At 32.7% G+C, this 27,435-nt stretch overlaps 2 protein-coding genes across 2 annotated transcripts; both read left to right on the top strand.

Annotated features, from left to right (window-relative positions):
• Nucleotides 1-1,724: 1,724 nt before the first annotated feature.
• On the top strand, nucleotides 1,725-4,678 carry LOC147382783 (uncharacterized). The gene is made up of 3 exons (XM_086428653.1): nucleotides 1,725-1,918; nucleotides 2,073-2,198; nucleotides 4,140-4,678. The coding sequence occupies exons 1-3, from the start codon at nucleotides 1,799-1,801 to the stop codon at nucleotides 4,404-4,406; spliced, it is 513 nt and encodes a 170-aa protein (XP_086284779.1). The 5' UTR covers nucleotides 1,725-1,798; the 3' UTR covers nucleotides 4,407-4,678.
• Nucleotides 4,679-7,455: 2,777 nt separating this feature from the next.
• Nucleotides 7,456-19,015, top strand: LOC147382782 (uncharacterized). Its single transcript, XM_086428178.1, has 4 exons — nucleotides 7,456-7,767; nucleotides 18,250-18,311; nucleotides 18,411-18,515; nucleotides 18,661-19,015. The coding sequence occupies exons 1-4, from the start codon at nucleotides 7,563-7,565 to the stop codon at nucleotides 18,790-18,792; spliced, it is 504 nt and encodes a 167-aa protein (XP_086284304.1). The 5' UTR covers nucleotides 7,456-7,562; the 3' UTR covers nucleotides 18,793-19,015.
• Nucleotides 19,016-27,435: the final 8,420 nt, after the last annotated feature.

Here is a 27,435-nt window from a genome sequence, read left to right as displayed (position 1 = left end):
GAATTAAAAAAATAAAATGTATTATGAAAAAAATATAGGAAATTCTTGTAAAAATGGGTAACTTAAAATATTCTTAAATAATTGTTGATATATTTAAAACTACACGTTAAAAACAAAATAACTACAAGTGTCAAAATGGGTTGATGCCCCTATCCCAAATCCAACCCATTTAATAATCATGTTAGATGGGTTGACACTATTATGACCCAAACCCAATTAGGTTTGACCTGAACCCATTAATTTCGCGTCGTTCTCGAGTCATGTTCGCAGGTCATGTTAAGATTGCCACCCCTACTATGATTTAATCATTAAAATGGTTTATCAAGAATTGATATATATGAGCTTCAGTTGCATGGACCCAAGGTCCATATCTATATGGATGGCACATTCATGAATCACCAAAAAACATGATCGGGTGCCACGTGGATGTAAAGAATAAAATTTTAAGAACTCTAATAAAATTTTTAAAGTTATATTTTTTCACCATCAAAGCATTTTAAATTTGAATTTCAGTGGTCATCCATTTTCAAAACCTTTTTATATATAAAAATTTAGTGGTCATCCATCTTCGAAGTCTTTGATTTGACAAAAAAAAAAGAAGGCTGAGGTATCACTCGGGTCAACATGACAGTCCACGTGTCCCAAATGAGGTTATTGTTCTAGGCTCTATATGGACCTTTGGTCCTCATAAATTTTTTCTATATGAAACAGTGATGTCCATGGCTTTAATGGAATAACAGCTTCCAAAATAATGTTTTGGTTTAAATTTTTATTTATTTATCATGTAGAGCCAAAAAAATCTATATAATAAAGCACAACGATGGATCTCGCTCAAATTATAGTTATGGGGGGTATAAAAACCCATCACCATAGCTACAGTAGAATGGGTCTACACTATCCCATTCCACTTTGCTGCATTTTCTTTTCACCCCGTTCAACTTTATTGTCTTTACTCTCTTCATTTTTCAATAATATTCTTTCAATTTTACTATTTTTTCTCTTTAACCCCATTTTTTAATAATAAATTTTTTACTATTTTTCTCTTTTATCCCTTTAACCCTAAAGATGATGCTTGTGCCCTTTTACAAATAAGGATTTATTGTTTCGAAATTTATGTGCTAAGCAGATGATGACACATGTATTTAAAAAATTTTCCTTCTAATTTTATTATCTTTTCTCTTTAACCCATTTTTTAATAATGTAAACTTTACCATTTTTTCTCTTTTATCCCTTAAATCTCAAAGAGGATGCATGTGCCCTTTTACAAATAAAGATTTGTTGTTTCAAAATTTATGTAGTAAGCACATGAACCAATGGCATGATGACATGTGTATTTAAAAAAATTCAATAGTTGGAGCAGTTTAAGTGGTTGATTTTACTTGTTTTTTAATTCACGTGGCATTGTGTCATTGGTTTGTCATCTTAGCACATAAATTTTGAAACAACAAATCTCTGTTGCCTCTCTTAGGTACCTTTCTACATTTTCGTCTTAACCAAACTAAAGGGTACCAAAAATATTTTCAAATGAGACCGAATCATAGGCAGACTAGTAAGACTACAAAATCCACAAATATTGGATCTCACTGACCGTTACAATGGAGTTTTCAAAATTCCAACCATACAAGAGAGAAATACTCTCCACGTTTCACACAACATGGTTGAAGAGGCTTGAAATGTGGAACCCATTATCCACTCTCAATCTTCTTTATAAACACATCAACAACTAAAACAAAACAACAATAATCGATTTCAGTTTTAAAATACAGACAAAAAACAAAGAAGACCCATTTAACAAAATATGGCAATCTTGAGCCTAACAACCACTCTTCCAAAATTTACTCAACTTGGAGCAACCTTTGTGAGAAAAAGCCCAACAAACCCTAGGTTTCTTGTATCTGCAGCTCCAAGGACTTTGCAAGTAATTAGTATTTTATGGTTATGTTGTTGTGTCAAATCGATTCGAGTTCGATCGACTACTGTTGGATGTGTTGGATGATTTGATTAGTTGTTTAATTGGAATTGAACATATTAACCAATTATATTATAATTCATTTTTCTTCTTTGGATCATAGGCAAGTGCACGTGATGAGGCATCAGCGGCATGTGATAAGGCGAGTGACTCGATGAAAGAAGGAGGGAAAGAGGTGAAGAAGACTGCAGAAGATCTGAAAGATAAGGCCCAAACTACTGCAGAACAGGTAATACATATAGTACCAAATTATTATAAAGAGAGGACACCTTATTATTAGGGAGCTTCCCAAGGGAAATAATATATAATGTCAGTCCATGACAGTTGTATATATCTGACCCATATATGGTTTTAAAACTTGTTCGAGATCGAGATGGCTTAGGTGAATCATTTAACTCTCGAAAGCAATTGTGCGAGATAGTATGTGTGAATCGTCCATCATATTGATTCGTAACATTTTGAAAATATCAATCGAGATTAAAACAATCCTCATGTCGAGCCAAAGTCCATACTTGATTGTTTGAGATTGACATGTTGACCAAATAACACCATAGTTCTCCAGATGTCATGGCCTATATAATTAGATTTTGGAACAAAATTGCATTTTTTTTTTTTAAGTTCTTAAAATTTTTATTTTCTACATGTCTTGGGCATCCCCTTTCATGTTTTTGGATGGCCAAAATGTCTTTTTATTTGAGATTCGCACTTTTTGAGTGTGTAGTGAGTATAAACATACAATTATGAGGACTTTTCTAACTATAAATCGCATTTGAGGCTCTCCATTAAGCACAAATGGCTCAGATATGAGGAAAAACCAAATTTTCTAGATATTAGTAATACTTTTTTATTTAGAGACTAATATATAATTAAGAGAGCTGCTATTGGCACTCCAACTTTTACTTATTACACCCCAATTAAAAATAGAGAAAGTAAGTAAATGGTTGAGAATAAGTAAAAGTTGGGATGCCAAAAGGAGTTCTCTCTCATTTCTTTTCTCTCTGGATTTTTAATTTTTGTTTAAGATTTTATATGAGCCTAACTGTAATTGTAAACAACTACTGAAATTTTTTGAACAAGTGTTGTAATGTTAAGATAATAATGCAAACCAAACCTTTTTAATGTTTGAATGGTGTGTTTTAATCTTTAATTGGGGTGTGAAAAATAATCTATGAAATTGGGGTGTAACAACAAAATTTGATTATTGATTGCACTAGAAAAAAGTGTCAAAAAAGAGATTTGGTTTTTAGTTTTGGAAGTGAGGGTACTTGTTAGAAACTAAGATTAGAAGGTGAAAAAAATCATTTTTCTGGCTGGAATGGGAAAACATTTTCAGCTCAGGGTGGAGGTGATTTGCAAAACAATGATCTACTAGGGTTTGCTATGAAGGTTAAAAATCTTGTATGGAGGCAATGTTACTGAAATGCTCTTGATCGAACATTCTGACACTTCTAAACATTCAATTTTTTCGTCCAGTATAAGCCAAATTTGGAATATTCCATCAAAACATTTTAAAACAGAACAAAACTTTGCATCATGAGTAGCAAAATTCACAAGTATAGAAGGAAGCAATTAAAGAACCGAATGTCCACAGAGTAAAATGTGTTCAAATGTTAGAATCCTTGACTAAGGGTGCTAAGAAAACCAAAAGAATGGTATAATCACCAAGAGGACTCTAGATTTTTCTATTTCCTAGTAGAGTCGTGCTGCGATGACACAAATGGAGACACAAAGGTGACAAAATGATGTGGTGTTGTGCACATTACTGTAGATGCTTTTCAGCGAGATACGAGTAAAAAGCATCTACGGTTATGTGCACGCCACCACATCATTTTTGTCACCTTTGTGTCTCCGTTTGTGTCATTCGAGCATTTTCCTTCCTAGTAAATATGCAATTGTACACATAAAAATTGCATTTATCAAGAAAACCCATTTTCCATCATAATCATACAAACCATCCATGAATTTCAAAATTTATCTTGAGTGCAATTTTGGAGACTGCACTTAGACCACAAATTCCCATTGGTCCATGCGTATTGTAAAGCATATTAAAATTACAAAATACCCACATTATACATTGAGATGCCCTTCAATACACATGGACCAATAGAATAACAACATTATTAATAGGAACAACAACAATAAACTTTGGAATTGCTTCATTGATATATAGGTGACCCAGAAAACAAAAGAGGTGGCTGGTAAGGTGTCTGAGACAGCACAAGACCTGGGCGAGAAAGCGAAGCAAACAGTACAAGAGGCATGGGGATCGGCAAAGGAGACAACCCAAAAGATTAAGGATACAGTAGTGGGAAAGGCCGAAGATGCAACAGATGCTGCCAAAAATATGAAGGATAATGTAGTTCGAAAGGCCGAAAAAGCAGCTGATACTGTGGCTGGAAAGGCCAAAGAAACTGCTGAATCCATCAAAGAAAGTTAAGAGAAGCTTGAGGTGTTTCATGAAGACCATCAAAGGGTTTAATTTCCTCCGGTTACGATAAAATCGATTTGTCACAATAGAAGTTTTGATTTTCATTTTGAATTCTTTCTTTATTTGGTTAAATGATGGAAATGAGTTGTTCTTTCCAGGTGTGATCTTTTTGGATTTTTTTTTTGTAAGATTCCAATGTGGGATTTGTAAACCGGAGAATGGAAAGCTATTTAGTTCTTGACAATAAATATCAGGTCATATATTAAAGGGTGGTTCTAAAATGGCCAATTGTACCCACTTGTTTGTGATGCCCACCTTAACTTTAAAATACCTCATTGCACACACCTAATAAACGTATTTTTAACCTAAATTGCTTATTTCACCCACCTAAAGGTACCAAATGATTTTTCTTCTATCTTTTCTCGTCTTCTTCCTCTCTCTCATTTCTTCTTCTTTGCATCTAGAAATGTTTCAACGACGATTTTAAGTTTTGGTCTTACTTGTTTTTCTTACTCTAATACTTTCAAGTGAGTCGAAGCTGTTCACATGAGAAAGTTTTGTTCTGTAGGTACCTACTGAATATGTTTGGTAATATTCGGTAGATAGGTAATATTTGATAGGTACTTATTGAATTTGCTAAAATAAGTTCGATCTGAACTTATCGAATAAAATTTGTCAAAAATCTTCAAATTCTTCGATTCAAAATCATTGTTTTGAGATTTTAATCGTATTTTTTTTCTAACTTTCTTGATGATTAAATGCAATATTTTTAAATAAATAAGATAATTTGAAAAAAAACCTAAGACCTAATCTTTATTGATTCAAACTCTGACAAAACTCAGAAGAAGAAAAAGAAGATGAAAGGAGGAAGAAGAAGAAAAGAAAAAGTGGGTTTTAGTTCGGTACATAATGGTGTGTGTAATAAGTAATATGAAAAGAGTAAAATGGTAATTTATTTATTTTATTATAACAAAAGTCACTTAAGCAGGTGCACTTGGCTATTTTGGTGTGTGTCAACAGGGTGACCCTATATTAAAAGTGCTTCTTTATGATTTTACTTTATACATCAATGAAGCTTGGATATGTATTAGAATTTGACTGTAGGCTCAGACTCTTTGGGGTTAAAGGGAATGAAGTGGAAAAATAATAAAATTCGAGAGGTATTATTAAAAAGTAATTGTGGTTAACAGGTAAAAGATAAAAAATTATAAAGTTGGAAAGATATTATTAAGATTTGTTCTATATAGGTATAAATATTGAAATAAAGAGAGTGGAATCCACCATTGCGTTTTATTATATAGATATACATATATTTCTTAAGAGCATATATTAATGCTTTGAAGTATAGGAATTCAATAAAAAAAAATGTAGATTTAAAAGATATGAAAGTTGAATCTAAGGCTTGTAAATAACAGTCTTTGAATCTGTATTCATCGACACACATGAAGGTCGACAAAGGTCCGAATGAATAAGATCTTAGGACATAACAAACTCAACCCTACAGCTATCGATGGGTTTAATTTGTTCAATTGAAGATAGAACCTGAACATTACGTATTCACTTGAAAAAATGGTTAATGGGAGAATAATAATATGATTTCTTTTTGTGTGTGTGTAAAACCCTTTAATGTCCCCTAATTGATTGAAGATAAAATAACTCCCTAGAGAGATAATGTCTCTTTCGAGAGTCACAAGAGACAAAATCCCCTGAAGGCACAATTTTAAAAAAAGACAAAAAACTCAATATTACCAATCAATTTTAAAGAGACAAAAATCAATTATTTAAAATAACTTATGTATCAATTCCCCCATTATTATTATTATTTTATTTTTTGATTGGGTAAGCTGGACCGCTCAACCTCAAAGATGCTTTGCAACGTGTCAAACGAACTGAGCTATGGGTTTAACCCTACATTTCTCATTATTTTAAATATACGAAATATTTCAATATAAACCTACAAGGAGAATCCATATATATATATATCGATAAATACATCATTGGATTTTATCCATCATCTAAGTGTACTAATTCAAATTTCAGTAGTGTTTTTGGTGACTTTAATCTTGATCTGCCTACACTTGTTGATGAATTGAATTCCCATAAACATAGTTTTCTCAGAAGACATTTGTGAGCTTAGTCGTTGATGAGTTTCTCAAGCAAATACTTTTTATTTATTTATTTATCTCATTGACCGCTTCATAGGAGGGCAATATTGCTAACTTGATGTGTGTACGGAACCATAGATGCTTTTCATGGAGATATGAGTTGAAAAGTGTCTATGGTTATGTGTGCACCTCTACGTCAGCAATGTGTAAAACGATGTAAATTTTAGTGTCAATCCATCATGACTCAGAAAATTATTGTGAATGGGGAGGTTACAGGCTCAAGTATTCAATATAAAATCCCTTGAATTTTAAAACCCTGGTCTTTGTCTTTCTTTATCACCTTTGGAAGTACCTCCTATGATTTTAAAACACAAGTGTAGGATCCACTTTTGTGGGGGACAAGCTCTCATCTAATTAGGATAAACATTTCATCCAACAATAATTTTTGTAAGGTCCACTTTATTATCTTTTCTCTTCATTCTCTTTAATTTTATTATATTTCTTCTTTAAAAAATTTGATTATTTTTTATCTTTTACTTTTTAACCTCAAAAAATCTAATAATACCTTTTACTTTACTTTTTTTCATTTTTACCCCTTTAATCCCAAAGATGATGCCTGTGCAGTAGGTAGGAGCGAACTCTAGAACAAGGAACATGACATGATCTATGTAACTACAACCCAATTGATACATATGTTGGGTTGTGCCATGTTCAAGTTGACACATATAATCCGTGTTCTCTTCAAAGCAAAGTTAGGTTGGATTGTACGACACGATTACAATGTGTTTATCATATATTTCATGATTTAAATGGGTTATTGATGAGTCGGATTATAAGATTAACACGATAAGCTAATTAAACCAGCCCAAACGGTGGGTTGATGTCCCTAATCGGGTCACAACCCTAGACTCGAACACACGAACACAATAAGCTCAAAATCCAAATCTATTCTTGTTTCTACGCCTTAGCAAGCCCTGCTCTTCTTAGCCAAAATATCACATCCCTTAACAAATATATCTATAAATTATTATTAACGAAGTATGAGATAAAGAAATAGGAAATGATGGCCACATCCCAGCCTCTTGCCCTTCTCCTCCCCATAAATAAACCTTTTATCCTCCAAACTTCTCTGTTCGTTTCGCCCAAATCCCTAAATTTGTATCAGAGAGAATCGCTTCTCTCAATCAACAACAAGAAGAAGCTCAGAAGACATCGCCAGCTTCACACTGTACCTGTAATTGCCTCTCAATCTAACTTCTTCAAAGGTTAGCTCCACAACTCATGCTTTGCTTCTATGATTTTGTTTATGAACATCTTGGTAGAGATAATCCAAAAGGTGAAAAAAAAAAAAAAAAACAATTGGAGAAGAGGTGGTAGAAATCTTTCAGTAGTTGATTTTTTTTGTTTTTTGAAATTATACTGTTATATGTGATGCAAGTGAATTAACGTTGATTGGTTGGAAGAGAGTGTACATTGGTAATTTATAAAGGCGGCATGTTGATGCTCTTAACGAAGTTGCAGAATTTTATGTTAATTTTGGGCAATTTGTGAAATTAAATTTTTATATGTCATGCAAGTGAATTAAAGCTGATTGGTTGGAAGAGAAGCTCTCTGTAAATTGGAAATTTTCTGCTATAATTTTCTTTTTCAAGGTGAAAAAGCCCTCTGTATGGTTGTTAGGTTAAAATGGGTAGGCTCTTTCTCATTGGGTACTACCATCCATGGTTTCAAATGTTGTATTGGAAGGATGTTTTGGTCAAGGGAATAAAAAACGATACAATATGCTTTGATACATTCCCAAACATTCTTATACAGTCCGATACATTCCTGAAGCATTCAATGTTTCGGGGTCAATGTTTTGTATTGGTCTTGTCCGATACTGATACGTATCGGTTGATACATTCCGATATTTTGAACCATGCTACTATGTACCACCGATATCGAGTTGGTCCTCCAAATTTAATAAGGACTAAGTTGCATCTCTCTTAGGGACAAAAATGGTCTGTAGGAGGCGTTCTGGCGCATGTGTGAATTGGGATTTTCTACGTTGTTGCCACCCGTGTTAATCAATCCCCTTCATTTCCTCTCGCATCTGGTGATTTTTAATTGAGTCAAGGTTCAAATGTATGACAAAGCAACTCACGAGGGTTGGTGAGATGGCCAGGACCACGCCTCAGGAAGCAGATGTCTTGAGTTTGAATCTCCATTTAGGGGCTTCTCTTAGGGATTTACCCTAGAAATTACCATGTGCGTGTAGGGGGAGGGGATTGCACGTGTTTGAGGATTAGTTGGATGCTCTTAGAGGCCTGGACACCCTGGTAACAAAAAAAACAAGTGTGACTAAGCTCTTATTTTGATAAACTGATTTGTCATGAGTCATGAGAGAGCTTTAACTCTATCTGCAAAAGTCAAAGGGGCAGGTTTGATCTATGAGCATACCTTTAGTTCACACATACTTGATGAGTGCTTGTATAGTTGCACTAAAACCACTTCCCGTAAAAAAGCAAGAGGGATTGTGGGAAATAGAGGAACACATTTGATTTACTGTTTATCTTCGGAGAATAGTTCAGATTTACAACTTACAACACATCTGCTCCTACATCTTCGTTCAGTTTCAGAATGTGGTTCTGATGGAAAAGAAATTTGTTGGAAGTTGAAATCTTGGTTAAATTGGTTGGAGAGTCATAAGAACACAAAGTTCTTTCATCGTATGGCTAATTAGCACAACAAGGTAAATTTTATCTTCAAGCTAAGAATCAATGGTGAGTGGCTGTAAGACGAAGAAAGTATCAGGGAAGGTGTTGTGAAGTTTTATAAGAGCTTATATTCCAAGGAGCATCTCTCTCGTTCTTTTCTAAACCAATTCGTGTTCGGTTGTATCTCTCTTGAGCACCAAAGTTGGATTGATCTTTTGGAGAAGAAGAGGTGTTGTAACCAATTTCAGCTTTGAGCAGATAAAACATCTCTCTCGTTCTTTCCTAAACCAATTTGTATTCGGTTGTATCTCTCTTGAGCACCAAAGTTGGTTTGATCTTTTGAAGAAGAAGAGATGTTGTAACCAATTTCAGCTCTGAGCAGATAAAGCTCCTGGACCGGATGGGTTTTGATGCAGGACAATGAGGGGAGATAAGAAAAATATGGAAAAAGAGTAGTTTAGGAAATTTGGTTTAGGATGTTGGGTAAGTATTAAAGATTTGAGATTGACTTTATGATTTGGGTTAGGATAGGGTAAACCCAAAAGGTGAAAATGAAAATTTTATTTCAATTATTGTAGGATAGAAAAAAGGTTAAAGGTTTGTAGGTTTCAAGAATCAAGAAAATCAAGAGCAAGGAACTAAAAGAAAAATAAAATAAAATAAAAGAATAGAAAAGAAAAATAAAGATTAGAAGAAAAGAATATTATATTGGTCTCACACCACACCCATTGTTGGAAAGATCAAGCTCAACCTTTCTTTTTATTCATCATATTCTTTTTCATTAATAAAAAAATCATAATACAATCTATATAAAGAAATTAAATTAAGAATCCTAGTCAAACTAAAATATAAAATAAATAAACCTAATTTTCGTAACTTTCTCTCCTAATTTTCAAACCCTAATAAACTTAAATAAAAGACAAGTTAAAGTTACTAAGCTGCCCCTAAATACTATACTAAGATCATGGGCCAATAAAACATGAAAATACGCTCCAAAAACATAAAATTAAAGTCCTAAAATAGAAAATTAAATAAAGAACTAATCTAACATAATCTCAAACGATAAATCTAGAATCAAATAAGTGAAAACTTAAATAATTACAAATTTTCTATTAGAATTCTTGACGGTTGAATTAATTTGGGTTCTGCATCATTCTCCCTTAGTTGGAAAAAACTTGTCATTGAGTTTTAAAGTCCTTTAGAATGATCATGGAAATTTGTGGTTCATCCCTTTTGGCAAGGATGCGTTCTGGTGTTTTGATCTTGTGTTCAACTATTAACTTCAAATTGTGATCTTCAATCTTGTCAAAATCTCCATTCTACCCGTCTGAGATGATTAAGTCGGTTTGAGGTAGTGATGGAACAAACGCATTATGAACAAAAACTGTAGATGTCTCCAAAAGATCTTCTTTAGGCTTTTTCGACATATTTTTCACTTCATGATCTTGTTCCCACGTTGATTCTAGAGTTGTAGGCACACCATCTTCTAAAGTTGATGTTTGATTTGTCTTTTTTTCAATTTGCTCTTTGACTGATATAACATGTAAAATATTTCACTCTGCATCAAACGTAGTTTGTACATGTGAGATTCAACCTCAACACAACACAATATGACAATCTTTTAGAGGAACTACCTTGCACTCAACACCATGGATAAAACTTTCTTGATAGAATTTAATGACATAACTGTAACCACCATAACCATAATAAGTCTTATCTTTAACATTTTGCAAAATCTTCTGACAAAACTTGTGGAAATCAAATTTTCCTCGTTTTCATTACTACACAATACCCTGAATGACTTCTTAGAAGGTAAAACAAATCTAGTTTTGACTTCCAATACCATCTCTATCTATTATAGGTTTAACTCTGATACCAAATCTGATGCAGGACAATGAGGGGAGATGAGAAATAATTTGGTTTATTATTTTGGGTAAGGATTAAGGATTTGAGATTGGGTTTACGATTTGAGTTAAGATAGGGTAAACCCAAAAGGTAAAAATGAAAATTTTATTTCAATTATTGTAGGATAGACAAAAGGGTTAAAGGTTTGTAGGGTAAGGAAATGATTAAGGGTTAAAGATTTAGAAAAGAGATTAACGACATAAGGGTTATAGAAAATTGGAAAATAATTAAGGGTAGAGGTTTGTAGGTTTCAAGAATCAAGAAAATCAAGGACAATGAATTAAAAGAAAAATAAATAAAAGAATAGAAAAAAAAATAAAGATTAGAAGAAAATAATATTATATTAGACACACTCCAAAATGACCTCACACCACACCCATTGTTGGGAAGATCAAGTTCAGGCTTTCTTTTTATTCATCATCTTCTTTTTCATTAATAAAAAACTCTAATACAATCTATATAAAGAAAATAAATTAAGAATCTTAGTCAAACTAAAATACAAAATAAATAATCCTAATTTTTGTAACTTTCTCCTAATTTTTGAACCTTAATAAACTTAAATAGAAGATAAAGTAAAGTTTCTAAACTGCCCCTAAATACTATACTAAGACCATGGGCCAATAAAACATGAAAATAAGCCCCAAAAACATAAAATTAAAGTTTGAAAAATAGAAAATTAAGTAAATAACTTATCTAAAATAATTTCAAATGATAAATCTAGACCCAAATAAGTGAAAATCTAAATAATTATAAATTTTCCATCGAAACTCTTGACGGTTGATTTGATTTGCGTTCCTCATCAGTTTCTCTATGGGTTTATTTAAAGCTTGTTGGTATGTGGTGAAATTGGCTTGCATGGTGATCATTAATGACTTTTTCAACAATGGCTTATTGGATTATAGATCAAACTTTACTTTTATAGCTTTGATTCGATAGGAGGGGGTGGAAGATATGTCATATTTACGGCCTGTCAATCTGGTTGGAGCTTCTTACAAGATTATCTCCAAGCTGTTAGCAAGTAGATTAAAAACAATTTTGCAAGGGGTTATTGGGCTAGCTCAAAGAGCTTTTGTAAAATGTTGATAGATATTGGATGTGGTTCTGATTGCCAATGAGTGCATCAACTCTAGACTTAGATCCAAGATCCTAGGGGTGGTGTATAAGATTGATTTGGAAAAGGCCTATGATCATGTCGGCCAAAATTGTTTAAGGTACTTGATGTCTCGTATGAGTTTTGGTCAGACCTGTATCAGTTGGGAGATGACGTGTGTCTTCAACCACGTTTTGTATCTTGGTTAATGGCTTGCCAATTGGTCGCTTCAAGAACTCTAGAGGTTTGAGATAAGGGGATCTGTTATCGCCTTTCTTGTTTATTATTGTCGTTGAGGGCCTCAGTAGAATGGTGTCTAAGGCAGTGGGGGATGGAAATCTATTGAGTTTTGTGGTTGGGGGGAGTGGATCAGTGGTAATGCCTCTTTAGTTTGCAGATGATAACCTGTTCTTTTTCAATGCGTTGATTCGGAGGATAATTTCGAACCATTCAAGGTTTTAAGGAAAATTATTAAAAATATGGTAAAAAGTGACTTGAACTCAGGACCTCTTCTTTTTTGGAGGAAGATCTTGGCTAATGTGCCCAACACTTGTTGGTTGAAGAATGATACCTTGAAAAAGATAAAACTATGACTTACAAAGTAATATATCATTCGGATCTAGGCGGATATTGTAACGCCCCAAAATCTGGGTCCACGACCTGACCCATAACCTGTGAGTCAGGATGTAAATCCAAATATTGAGGGTCAAAAAATTATAAATCCTTTACGATCTAAAATATTGTGGGTTTTATTATTATTATTATAAAAGTATTTCATAATTAACACTTAAAAAAACTCTCTATAATAGTCTATTCTAGTAGTAAACATCAACAATCCAAAATGTATGATTTTATTCAATTACTGAGACACCTCTAAATGATATGTTCTCTAAACCGTTAGATTCTCAGCTCAATCTATTTTTCATGGAAAAATATAATCGTTATACATTACAGAAGAAAATATGAGAGAAAAATTGAGAAAAAGTTAACAAATGTGAGTTGTCCTATTGTGGATAGAATACACATTTTAAAGAAATGACTACTGCAAATTGCACGTTCAGTGTTTTCGCAAACGGTCAGTGGCGTTGGAAAGCTAACACATAAACCTAAAAGTTTTATGTTTTGACTATTTTCAGAAAAAAAATATTTCTTAGAGAAAAATGGGCTGACATATAGCCCATTTGCAAAGATAACAAAAATCCGGATTTGCATTGTTTATTTTAAAGAAAACATATAAAATTTAATACTTCTCCCATTTCGATGATTTTACGCATTTTGAAAAGATCTTTTGTCCCCTATCTAATCTATCTAATCACTATGGTAGCATGTTCTACAAATAATAATTTATTTGGTAAAATATAAATAAGATCTAATATAATCAATGTTTGGAATAAAAAAACAATCAATTATCACTTTAATTCATTATTCAAAGAATTTAATAAAACAACCGAAACATTCCTTGGGGATAGTCCATCACATAGGGTCCATAAAATAAAATAAAATAAAAATAAATAAATCCCCACATGATTTATTGCTTCGCATAATTTCTTTCGAGACAAATCAAGATTGAAATAAGAAAAATGTAAAAAAATGCATTTTTTTGGAATCTGACTAAGGCACGTTCTTAGGATGAGCATCTGAAAATTTTGAATAAACTGTTAGAAAAATCTCCATAGGTACTGCTATACTTACCCATAATTTAATCGATATAATAATCATATCGAATACATGAAGAATATTGCAAATCTTCTATTATCCAACTAATATAAATATTAAATAAATAAACAAACAAAAATATGCCATGCAATGACAATTTATGCAAAGGTCTCACCCATATAACACAGGGCGTACATGCACTATGTCATACACCCACATAACATGGGGCTTTCTGCGGGACTTTTGGGGTTTTTCACCCTAGGGCACTTTGGCTCCTTGCTCAATCAGGTTTTTTATCAATCCATTATACTGATGCATCAAATTAAAATACTTAAATAGTATTTTAGTATTTGATCTTACAAATTGGTAGGGCTTTGATCTTACATTTTGTGCCCATTTAAATTAAAATACTTAAATAGTAGCAAGGCCACACCAATTTGTTGGGTACCTAAGCTACTACTGAGAGATGAGAAAAACAAACTTTTGAAATTTTAAAACCCTAGAAGTTTTCCAAATTCATGCTTACTTCACCCCTCTCCAAAATACCTAGAGAAACACTATTATTTGTTAGAAAAACACCATCGGAGAAGCCCCTAAAACTTCTATTTGCCAAAGTCGTTTTCTTTCGGATGAAACACGAAAGTTATTCATCTAATCAAGGTCTAGAACATACTTCATTATCAAATTAAAATATTAGGTAGGTGTACACCTATACTTTTTCTTGATCTTTTCGTTATAATGACAGTATCTTGTTTTTTTTTTTGAAGTTTCTTTTTCATCTTTTCTTGATGTAAAATAAATTTTGAATTATTTTTATATATCATTTATGGTAGAAGAATTCATAAATGATGCAGTGATAATAACAGTGATGTTTGAAAAAAAATATTGTTGCATCGACATAATGAATTGGTAAAAAACCTGATTGAGTAAGGAACCATAGTGTCCTAGGGTGCAAGGCCTCAAATGTCCCACAGAAGGCCCCGTGTTATGTGGGTCTATGACCTAATGCATGTATGCCCCGTGTTATGTGGGTGAGACCATTGCATTAATTATCATTGTATGATATATTTTTATTTATTTATTTAATTTTTATATCAGTTGGATAATAGAAGATTTACAATATTCTTCGCTTACTCGATATGATTATTATCTTGATTAAATCATGGGTAAGTATAGTAGTATCTATGGAGATTTTTCTCACGTTTATTCGAAATTTCAAAACAAATGCATTTTTATATTTTTCTTATTTTGATTTGTCTCAAAATAAATTACGTGAAGCAATAAATCTTGTGGTGATTTATTTTTTATTTTATTTTTTGGACCCTATGTGATGGATTTTCCCAGAGGACTATTTGGGCTGTTTTATTAAATTTTTTGAATAATGAATTAAAGTGATGATTGATTGTATTTTTATTCCGTACATTTGACTAGATTAGATCTTATTTATATTTTACAAAATAAATTATGATTTGTAGAACATGCTACCATAGTGATTAGATAGGGGACAAAAGATCTTTCCAAAATGTGTAAAATCATCGAAATTGGATTAGTATTAAATTTTATATGTTTTCTTTAAAATAAACAATGCAAATCTGGATTTTTGCTACATTTGCAAATGGGCTATATGTTGGCCCATTTTTATCTGAGAAATATTCTTTTTTATGAAAATAGTCAAAACATGAAACTTTTAAGTTTGTGTTAGTTTGCCAACCCCACTGACCGTTTGCGAAAACACTGAGCGTGTTAGCCGCAACGATCATAGTGATTAGATAGGGGACAAAAGATCTTTCCAAAATGTGTAAAATCATCGAAATTGGATTAGTATTAAATTTTATATGTTTTCTTTAAAATAAACAATGCAAATCTGGATTTTTGCTACATTTGCAAATGGGCTATATGTTGGCCCATTTTTATCTGAGAAATATTCTTTTTTATGAAAATAGTCAAAACATGAAACTTTTAAGTTTGTGTTAGTTTTCCAACCCCACTGACCGTTTGCGAAAACACTGAGCGTGTTAGCCGCAACGATCATTTCTTTAAAATGTGTCTGTTTTGTCCACAATGGGACAACTCGCATTTGTTAACTTTTTCTCTTATATTTTCTCCTGTAACGTGTAATGATTATATTTTTTTTATGAAAAATAGACTGAGTTGAGAATCTAACGGTTTAGAGAACACATCATTTAGAGGTCTCTTAGTAATTGAATAAAATCATACATTTTGGATTGTTGATGTTTACTTCTAGTATTGTCTTTTATAAAAAGTTTTTAAGTGCTAACCGTGAAATCCCTTTTACTAAAGTCATACATATTTTTTTATATCTTAAATAACTTATAATTTTTTGACCTATAATATTTGGATTTACGTCTTGACTCACGGGTAATGGGTCGGGTTGTGGACCTGGATTTTGGGACGTCACAGATATAGGGATGGTTCTGTATCTAACCCGGATCCGACTAGGGTGAAGGGACATCAACCCATATCTGACACTTTTTTTAATTTGGATAAACTTGAAGGAACCAAACCCGCTAAATTCGGATTCGGATCACTCAGATTTTGAATAAAATCCGATCCATTTTAAGCCCTAGCTGCTTACAACGGTGGGCTCGATTCTAGAAAGGTTGAGTAGGAGACATTCCTTTTTGAAGTCACACTACTTATTAAGGGGAAGTAGGTTGACTTTGATCATGAACTTTGCTTGCTAGTGTCCTTGTGTATTTTCTTTCATTGTTTTTGTTCTGCAAGAGGGTGGAATTGAAAATGAGTAAACTCTTCAAAGATTTTCTTTGGTATGAAAAGGTGGGAAATAGGAAGTTTCAGGTAGTAAGTTGGAGTTGTATTTTTCGTTCAAAAAAGAAGGGTGGTTTTGGGTTTTCGTAACTTATGGTTTACAAATCATGCTCTTTTAGGCTAGTGGTTATGGAGGTTTGGATGTGACTGTTCTAGCCTATGGAGGAGGGTTATTGGGGCAAAGTTTGGTGAGAAATCTTTTGGGTGGGATAGTGACTTTGTTCGAACTCCCTTTGGTTTTGACGTGTGGAAAGGCATTCCAAAAGTAGCTCTACCTTTTCTTGAGAATTTAAGGTTCAAGGTAGGGAAGGGGACCTCGGTAAGGTTTTCGGAGGATCTTTGGTTTTGTGAGCCCACGCTCAAGGATCAATTTTCGGGGCTTCATGAGTTGTCTTTGAAAAAAGAATCATCAATCTTAGGCGTTGCTTTTTGGTCTAGGGATGGTATGGATTGGAACTTGGGCTTTAGGTGAGCCTTCAATGATTGGGATTAACACTCTAGCTAACCTTGTGAGTGCCTTGGAAGATGTGGACCTTAGCTTGGAGGTTGAGGATTCTAGAATGTGGATGCCCAAGAAGAAAAAGGTTTTTTCGGCCCATTCTTTCTATCATGCCTTCTCTTGGGATCACCATGGTTGCCTTTTGTCTGTTGCTATCTGGGGGCCAAAATTTCCTTCTAAGATCTCTTTCTTCTTTTGGGCAGCGATTAAAAGGAAAATTCTGACCATGGATAATTTGATGAGGAGGTGTATTATTATTTTTTGCCACTTGTGTAACAGGGGTGGGGAATCCGTGGAGCATATCGTTCTTCATTGGGTCTAGGCTATGGAGATTTGGTCATTTTTTCGAGGGCTGTTTGGTGTGGCATTTTGCTTTCCTTAGTTTGTTAGGGAGGTGTTTGAGAGTTGGGCTTTCCTTTGGATTAGTTTTCCTCTGTTTAGGAGGAACAACCTGATGCATTCCGGAGGGGCTAGAGTTTGTTGGGCTAATTATGTGTAAGGGGATGGGCAAAGAAAATCTAAAGGCTCAGTCTTTTGTCATTATCCAGTCCAATCTTTCTTTTTTTCTTTCTTGGTGTAATCTTTATGCAACCACCAAGAAAAAGCTTCAAATACTTACCTATCCATATGGTTGGGCAGACTCTGACAAACCCGCAGCTAAGGGTCAAATGCTGATACTCGCGTGCATACAGACCAAACCCCAAAGTTGTGTATTGGAACACCCAATTTTCGAATCTTGTCTTGAGGCATGTTTCAAGCAGGAGAAAAACTGACATTCGGTTGACCATTCCAAGATGGTCCAAAATATTCAATGTTTTGTTCTGGTCTCTGGCAAAACCAGAATGTCTTGGATGAACATTTTGAAATTGTGCAAAACTTTAAACCATGTGAACAGCAGACTCTTAGAACAACAATGAAATAATTGACAAAAATAGGTCCGACATATGGTAAAGCTTTGCTATGAATGGCATACACACAACTTGCTTACCATGTGAGCAGTTTGATTTAACATACCATACCTAATACCCCAAAAAGAAAATAGACTAGACTTCTTTTATTTATCTTTTAATCTTAGTTATTGCTAACATTTAGTCTAAATTCTGTGAAATAGTTCTTCAAACAGTTGTGAGAGTTGGGAAGGATGGAATTGAGGCTGGGACCACTCTCGTGCCGGTATGTTAATTTTTTCCACCATTTGTGAATATAATAAATAATAGTTATGCGTTTTTTTTCAGGTTATAACCACAATTTATATGCCATTATTGTTGTTAGGATTCTGTTCCAAGACCAATAGCAAGGATTTCTGTAGCTGGAGTTGCAGTGGTTGTTTCCCTTTTTATACTCAAGGCTTTCCTATCGACAGCCTTTTTTGTATTGGTATGTCCTACTTGGATGACATGTGTATTAGTCATTCTTTACCACTTGAGTGTGTGAGGTTGCTTTAGAGTTCCAATTGGGTTACTAATATTCAATCTCTTCAAAATATTCTTTGAACCAACATAATCAAATATTTGGTACACAGGCCATGATGGGGCTCATATATTCTGCATTCATAGCCTTGAACAAGGACGAAGGCCCGAAAGGCGGTGGGGGCACCGGCAGCACAGATGATTCTTTAGAAGAGGCACGAAGAATAATGGAAAAATACAAGTGAAAGGTTGGAACCTTTTAATTGATTCCCAATATTTTTCTTTCACTTTGTGTTGTGATGTCCAATATAAAGATGCGGGTATCACACTACTATAGGGACAGCTTTCCATTGTGGGAACAACAAAATACATCTACATAGATATCTTTTTGTTACTGTACATGTATGTAACAATTTGTGATTTTTTTATTTATGGAAAACTGCTGTAAAAAGCGTTGAATTGTGAAAATTGTGATTTGAAATTGTCCCAGTTAGATGGTGCTTTTTGCAGCAATGCAAGTAGAGTTTGGCACTTCACCCAAGCACGTCACCACACTTCATGGCATGACTTGACATCCCTAGGCACGTGCCATTGTAGTAGTACAACATTGTTCTATGTTGACGACATCTAATAGTAAGAAATGATGTCACGTAAGAAAAAAAAGAAGAAAAATTCAAAGATGACAAGATTCTAAATAAGAACATTATTTCTTCTCTAGTAAATATGCAATTAAAACTAATGAGCAATATGGGGTACATTGATTCAATAATCCAGCTCAACACAACTATCCATGATTAGAACCATGTATTATCATAAGATGGTGGAACCACTTTTTTCATTTTCTTTCTTTCCTTTGCTTTTAAATATTGAATGTAGATTTTATACTTCAGTAACTTGGTAGCTATCCAATTCCAAGTTTCTTGATCATCACTCTTAAGTATTTATTATACGCCAAGTTAATATTTATACTATGGTGCCGTCCTATTAAAATTTCAGAGATTGCTAGGTCTTACACCATTAGAAGTATCTATAATCATATGTGTCATGTGTCAAGATGACACTGAGAGCCCAAGGTAATGTGTGCATTCCCAATGTTCCTTAAAAAAGGTGCTGGATATAATGATCCGATTTTCTATTCTCTCAACAAGCAGTCGTGAATCACATTTCATTTTGACTCCATCTACTGCTATGTCTTCTATCAAGGTATGTATCTTCGAGTCTTGTTACTACTATAATCCTCGGACATGCGGTTATTGTTATCTGATAGGGAGTACTCACATTGCTTGCTATTGGTTACTCTTCCTGCTCCTCATGTCTTCCGTCAGGCTTTGGTCCCTATGATTTTGTCTCTCTTGATCCTACACACACTACATATACAATCCTTTACTCTCGCAGGAACCCCACAAGCGAAGATCTGCCTTGGTCAATTTCCTTATCCCCAGCTCACCCTTGCCAGGCCTCTCAAGAGGGATAAGGCGTCATTTGGACCGACGTGGCAGTCCACATTGCTCAAATGTGGGCCTCGATCCATACTCTACATGGTCCCTCGGTCCGTGCAACCTTTTTCATATATATTATTATAATATACGTGCATATCTGTCCATTTATCTTTAATATTAGATTACAATTTATCCAATCCTTGCAACTGTAAGCCTATTTTGATGATATCATTTAAAAAATATCCCTCAGATGTAAAACCATTAATATGATAATTGGCAGTTTTGTTTTGGGTTCACCTGACTCTCAAAATCCCAACTGTCATACAGGTCAACGACCAATGACCTAACCCTCTTCTATTATTAAAGTTTTCAAAAGGCTTTTTTAGTAAGGAGAGCTACATGTTTGTTGTTTTGTCTTTGGAAGGATAAGTTCAACAAGCTCTCTATCAAAGTCTCATTTATTTAGATGATTTTAAGGTACAATTATTTAACACATGTCAGTGTAGGTTTTTTTTTTACTAAATGCCCCTAAGTACCTTTTCAGATTTTACCTCATTTGACATAAAAGAGTTACTATTGCCACACCAACTGTCTGCCATTCTTTGGTGATTTACATAGGAATTGGTGTGGCATTAGAAAAAGTTGGTGTGGCAGTTGCAGCTCTCTTGACATAAATGAGAGAAAATGGCTTGAATACCTAAAATGTTTTTCATTTATTATTTTATGACAGTTGAAAGGGTATTTTAGGCCATTTGACATCATTTTGTATTTTTATAATCACCATTAAATTTCATTTCTTCCTCACAAAATATACAATTATTCTTCCTATTCTCGCTTAATCTGAATTGCAAAAACAGAAAAATTACATTCAAGATTCCTAGTATTCATATTTTTTAACTGATCATGATGCATGGTTGATACATAATTTAATTTTTTAATTTACAAGTTTATATCTTTTACTTAAATTTTAATTTTTATAATAGGTTCTAAGCATTGCATAATGTTAGATGAAAGGGTAGATTCTTTCCCTACCCTAAACCATTCTTTAAAAAATATGAATCAATGGGATCTCTCATTATAGATGAAGCCAATTGTTCAAGAACCCAAAAAACATATACAAACCTTGAAAGTTTAGTCCCACTTTGCTAAAGTGGAAGTTTTAGATTAAAAAAAATCGGTCAGTTACACTGGAATTAAAGTACGATACTACTTTTACGGTGAATTATTAATTAGTACATCTTCATGTGGCACTAGCCACTAAACAAACACGTCAAATAATGTACATAAAAAAAAATATAGATGTTAGACAAATTCAAATAAGCAAATTTTCCATAGGAGGGGGGCGGAGATAGGATTTTCTTGTAGTGGGGGCAAGCTATAGTTGCCCAATAAGGGAAGAATTGGAAGATAAGAGTGACTTTGAGAAGAACATTCAAGAATTTTATTTTTTTCAGAGGTTGAAGAAAAGGGCATTTAGGTCATTTCTCATTAGTTTATCATAGTTTAAAAACATAGAGTGGGATCTCAAATATTGATCAAAATGCCTACATGCCTCAAAGACCTTCGCTATTTCTAATAGATTAATGCAAAATGACCTTAATACCCTCGGCTTCAACTTAAAATAAAAACCTTTTAATCTCTATTCCCAAAGTCAATTATCTTCAACATCTTGAATAAAAAGATTTTATCCTAATCTTGAACCATAAGAGTAATCTACTTTAACCTTCAAACTTAAAAAATAAGATAGGATTTTTGAGTTAAAGAAAATTTTGGATTTTTCTAAAAAGGGATTAATGTGAGGTTCAAAATGATGTATTAAAGATGAGGTTAAATAGATTAAAATTAATTTTGAAAAGAATTTGAAGAATTTGAAGTTCATGACTGATTTTAATATAAAAATGAAGGATTTTTAGTTATAAGTTGAAGATGAGGATACTTAGGTTATTTTTATTAGGGTAGAAAGTAAATAAGAACAGCTCTCTATATAATTTCAAGAACATCCATATTCCATCTACTGTAAAATTCCTCTCAATGGTAATGATGGTGAGGGTGATTTTGTAATTTTAGGTGGAAATTAAATCTGACCCTGTTTAGAAATTAGAATCACGTGCATCACACATGCCGACTCCCCTAATAATGGATGTCAACAACAAGCAGGTCAACAACTGTTGCCCTAAACCATCTTCTATCATTTAAGTTTTCAAAAGTGATTTGGTAGGGAGAAATTATATCTGTTTGTTTTATGTCTTTGGAAGGATGAGTTCAAGTTTTATGATACATTGTGATATATTTAGAGAATTTCTTTAGCCACACCAAATATTTTTTATTTTATTTTTATAAAACCTAATTAAATAGGGTGAATTATCATTTCGTGAATTGAATTTGAAGAATTTACGATTCCATCTTATTGTTCATTTTAATTACCAAAATGTGAACGGTGACAAATCATGGAATAAAAAATATGAAATCCAACAATTGAGATTTATCAAAATAAGTATCAATGAGATATGTCTTATCAGGGAATTGTGTATTTTCTCATGAACATTCTTTCGTGTGACTGAACACGTTATACACCACATGTATTCAAAAATTAGGATTTATGAATGTTTTAAATTTTTTATAATTAATTTAAAAAAATTAAATTGATAATCTAATTTTATATAATATTTTTATAATTATTTGTTTTGAGAAAAATAATCTTGATAATAATAAAATTAATTATAAAAGTAGGGGCCTTGTTCACCTTTCAAATTTTGGTGATGTGGCAATAGGTACCACCATTGAGTCAAGGAGAATCTGACGTGTGTCATGGCAAGTTTCCTTTTCCCATTTTCTTTTTGTTATCTTTAGTGCCCCCCACTCATTTATTTAAGACTTGGTTGTATGTTAGGTCACCATCCAAAAGAGATGCATTAATTTTAAACATGCAAGTCAGAAGAGTTTGGTGGCACATGGGGCTCTCTTAAAAAGCAGGGTTCATTGATAACGATGTATGTAACTCTAGTAACTCATAATTTTCTTCAAAGTTAGGATTGGGTGACAATTTATTTTATTTTATTTTTTACCGTTAAGTCTATTTTTAAAAATTTCATTAAACTCGATGCTGACGAGACTTGAATCTAGATATCATCACCTAAAGATTTTACCAACTAAATTAGTTGTAGGTGGGGACTATTCGTTACAACTATTATGTATGAAATGTCTTGTATTCTGTTGCACTATTCTGAAACTTCTTATGTTGTCGAAAACGGTTTACAAGTGAAAAAATTGATCCATTCCAGAACTTCTAGTCTATAAGTCAATAAAGAATTGTGATTGTCAAATTCTGGTTTTTCCCTTATATAAGCAAATTGTTTTCGACAATATAAAAAAAAATAAAAAATGTTGTGTTTCCAAATTATGTTCATCTAAAATTTTGAAATAAGGTTTTAATGATGATTCATCCATGAATTGCAATATATATGAATTAAGTCATTACAAAGAACATAAGAGATGCATTTGTTTTATAAATGAAAACAACAAATTTCCTAAAGACAGTTTTCTCCTTTTTTTTTTTTTTTTTTTTTGGATATTGCAATGGCTCTTTGGGAAAGGACTACTAGTCCCTACAATTGCATGCGTTGACTGCACGAAAGTTCCCCATTTTTGCAATAAAGTAAATCCAGATACCACTTAGTTTCAAACACATGACCAAAGGGAATTAACTCTTGTCGCTAGCCTCTTTTCTTTTTTTCTTCTGATAATCGAGTATCCCTGTAAATAACGGATTGAGTCCGTATCCATGCTTTGCCCAGTCTATAGACCATGGTCTTGTCCAAGGACTAGTCCTGAGGCACATGCAATGCCCGCACATCAAATGCACCAAGTAAGTGAGGGTGCGCCCTCACAAGTGGCTCTTGAGGAATTAATGCTCATATTGGGTATTGAATTCGCGGCCTATGGGCATTAACCGTTTATCGGTCTAAAATTGCCATTGTGCCAACCCCCTTGAATCGACTGACTTGCTTATGCTCTTGTAAAATACCTTATGGATTGCTTAATTATGGTACAATTCATATAATTAAATTTTATGGATTTATATTGCTACAAGATGATGTTTTTGGATTAAAAATAACCAGTTGACTTATCACAGATTCGTGGTCAACATGTCTAGACACATATTAGGAAAAAAACAATTTATTCAAACGTGATTACATGTTAACAAGAACAAAGAGCCACAATAATTATTAGGGAGCATTTGATTCGGATTCAAGATTTTGATTTTTGCTCATAAATGGATTTTAGAATCCAATGCATCATTTGATTTGGATTAGCTATTGACTATTTCATAATTAGAAAAAAAAAAAAATGGAGAATCCGATACAGTTATTTCTATTGTTTGTCATTCACAATCCAATTTTTTGCACTCTGCAAATCATTTGTAAATGCATAAAATTTCTTGAAATATTTCTTATAAGAATAACAACAACAACAATAATAATAATTGCAATATAAAGTTTTTTATATATTTATAAAAATTGCAAAACCATTATAATTCTTTAGATAACCTGCCCCAATGATAGTAGAATTTGCTTTCTTGAAAACTAATAGAAAATGACCTAAATGAGTTCATCTTCAACTTATTACCAAGAACACTTGATTTTTCACCTAAAGTTCCATTGTGTCTTTAATTGCTTGGGTAAATATTTTTATTTTCATCTTCAACCTCAAAACATGCAATTAAGTATATTGTTTCATTGGATCAATCCTTAGAGATAATGTTAAGAAAATGAGATTTTTATTTTTGGATTATAAAATCAAATTTTAGAAGAATCAAGCCAAATGAGATTTCGAATTCTAGAAATTAATTTATAGTGATAAGAAAGGAATACAACCAAATCCATATTAGTTCCGAGCTCATCCAAAATGCACATGTGAGAATTCAAAAATAGGTTAAGAATCTTGAAGGGATGGCTGTAGGTTTGAATAAATTTTTCTAAGACAAACACAAGTCTGTTCCAATTATTGACAATGCAACCTTGAGAGTTTGTGGAGTGTAGTTCTAGAAATGTTCTGTTAATTTTTGTAATTCCCACGACAATTAATATTAACTTAATATGTCTATTATACATCTACTTTTGTCCCCACTTATTCTCCTATACTAAAATAACAAAATCTTCTGTTATTTTATGGATGAGAAAATAAGTCAATATTCGATTTATCCAAGTTATGATATGTGCGTGTGTGTGATGTTGGTGTTGGTGTTGTTGTCTATTATAATTTTTCTCAACGCCATAATTGCCAGCTAAAGATCAACCGCCGTTGATATATAATACCAACAGTTCTTTAGCATATTGAGACGATTTGAAAATACCGGGAAAGACTGTTTATTTTGTAGTGCTTGTTATAGTTTACTCAATATAACTAATCTTACTCTCCAATTAATCCTCAACTTCCAACTAACTACAATCAAACAACAATTTATCTATATAATTTATTTGTTAGTACTAAATATGTAACATCTTTTTGATGTCCAAAATTTCTTTTCTCTTTTTTCATTTTTATTTATGACGGAGGTGGCCGAACTTATGTCTAACTAGGTGGATCAGAAGAGCAAAGGACATAGCCACGGCATATGGGTCTCTCCTCCTAGCATGTGCAACGCTTGCGAATCACAAGCACTGGGTAAGTGAGGGTGTACCCTCACGGGTGGCCCCAAGGAAATATAGCTCATACTGAGTATCAAACTCATAACCTATAGGCTTTCACTGTTTATTGGATTCGAAATTGCCATTGAGCCACCCCCTCACGGTTTATAGTTCAAAATTTCTTGCATATTTGCTTTAAATAAGATAAAGAGTCAAGATTTACTAGAGAAAGAAAGAAAGAAAGGAACTTCACAAGGGGTATGAAATGTAATTAAGAGTGGGATTCAATTTTTTGGGAACAAGGTTAGGATCAGCTCTCAAGGCTTTGGTACGAGATTTAACATGGGGTATGAAATGTATTAAAAGGGGGATTCAATTTTGCGGGAACAAGGTTAGGCTCAGCTCCAAGGCTTTGGTTTGAAGTTTGAGAGCGGAAGCTAATGAAGTATATAATCACAGAGGATGTAACAAAACCTATACAAATAACAAATTGTTTTAGTTCGCAAGCAATATATATTCATTTGTCCCTCTCTCAAGAAGAAATTAATCCATTACTCAAAATTTGCATTAAACTTGGTACCATTTAAAAGCTCTTGTTGATATCAACATTATTTTAATATTTTAAAATTGATTTATTATACCAAACAATGGCACATATACAAGTGTTGTAAGCTTTTTTTGGCCATTTAATTTCAACAATGTCTCGAATGTATCAGTTTTATTTGGAAATGGAACTATACTTTTCTTGGCATCACGCATGTAGATTCCTCTTATAATACATTCTAAGTAGGTCAACAAACAATGCTTTGTACTCTTTGCAATTATTGAAGCTTTCAAAAGTTTTTTAGGTACGGAAAACTACTTTCTTGTTTTATATGGGTTTATTTGATTGTGCGAAAAATTAGGGGGAAATTGAAATTCCATAGAAAATAGTAATTTTTCAGAGTTTTACACGTCAAAAAATCTAAATTTGCATAGAAAATGATTTGCCAACACCCATAATTTTTTTTCATTAATGACAAATCATTTTCTTACCCCCCCTCTCCCTTGGAAAATGATTTGCTAACACACGAAAAATTAATATTTATTTTATAAATAAAGTTAAATAAAAAAAATAAAAAAAAAACATAATTTTTTTTATATAAAATAAATATTTAAATTATTAAAAATTAATTATTTTTATAAAAAAAATTAAAATTATCTAAACTAGTCCGATTTTTTGTTGTTGTAAATTTCCGATTGAATGATTAATTTTAAATTATAGCAATATTTGTTTTATAAATAAAGTTAGGAAATGCTATTTGTATGCAAATTTTATTGATTACACAAAAAAAAAAAAGAAGTAAAAATTGGGGTGCCAAAAGAAACTATCTCATTATTTGCTAGATTTTATCTTTTTTTTTTTTTTGGTTTAAGATTTTATATGAGCCTAATCATAATTGTAAGCAACCACTAAAATTGTTTGAACAGTGTTATAATGTTGAGATTATAATTTGAGTCAAATCTTTGTATTGTTTGAGGAATGTGCTTTAATTTTTAATTGGGGTGTGGTAAATAATTTAAGAAAGTGGGATGGAATAATTAAAACATAAGGTGCAATTGTAGCTCTCTAAAATAATTGGGCTTCCAATGTTAGTTCTCTAATAATTTAAGAAATTGGGTGTAGTAATTCAAATCTTTCCCAAAAAATAATTTTATCATTATATATATATTTGGTTTTGTTTTATGTAATTCAAATAGCAAAAATAATTTTTCAAGAAATTTTATTTTGTGCCCAAACAATAGAAAGTGATTTGCATGACAAATCATGTTGCCTAGCAAA

The sequence above is a fragment of the Akebia trifoliata genome, chromosome 16 (genome assembly GCF_017979445.1).
Source record: "Akebia trifoliata isolate Shusen 1 chromosome 16, ASM1797944v1, whole genome shotgun sequence".
Classification (NCBI taxonomy): domain Eukaryota; kingdom Viridiplantae; phylum Streptophyta; class Magnoliopsida; order Ranunculales; family Lardizabalaceae; genus Akebia; species Akebia trifoliata.
The sequence above is the reverse complement of the archived record's forward strand: the minus strand, read 5'-3'. Positions and strand labels throughout refer to the sequence as shown.

Coding starts and splice junctions, on each gene's coding strand:
- LOC147382783 (XM_086428653.1), top strand. CDS start 1,799: ATGGCAATCTTGAGCCTAACAACCACTCTTCCAAAATTTACTCAACTT. Junction 1,919..2,072: donor CAGCTCCAAGGACTTTGCAA/GTAATTAGTATT, acceptor TTTGGATCATAG/GCAAGTGCACGTGATGAGGC. Junction 2,199..4,139: donor CCCAAACTACTGCAGAACAG/GTAATACATATA, acceptor ATTGATATATAG/GTGACCCAGAAAACAAAAGA.
- LOC147382782 (XM_086428178.1), top strand. CDS start 7,563: ATGATGGCCACATCCCAGCCTCTTGCCCTTCTCCTCCCCATAAATAAA. Junction 7,768..18,249: donor TCAATCTAACTTCTTCAAAG/GTTAGCTCCACA, acceptor TCTGTGAAATAG/TTCTTCAAACAGTTGTGAGA. Junction 18,312..18,410: donor CTGGGACCACTCTCGTGCCG/GTATGTTAATTT, acceptor TATTGTTGTTAG/GATTCTGTTCCAAGACCAAT.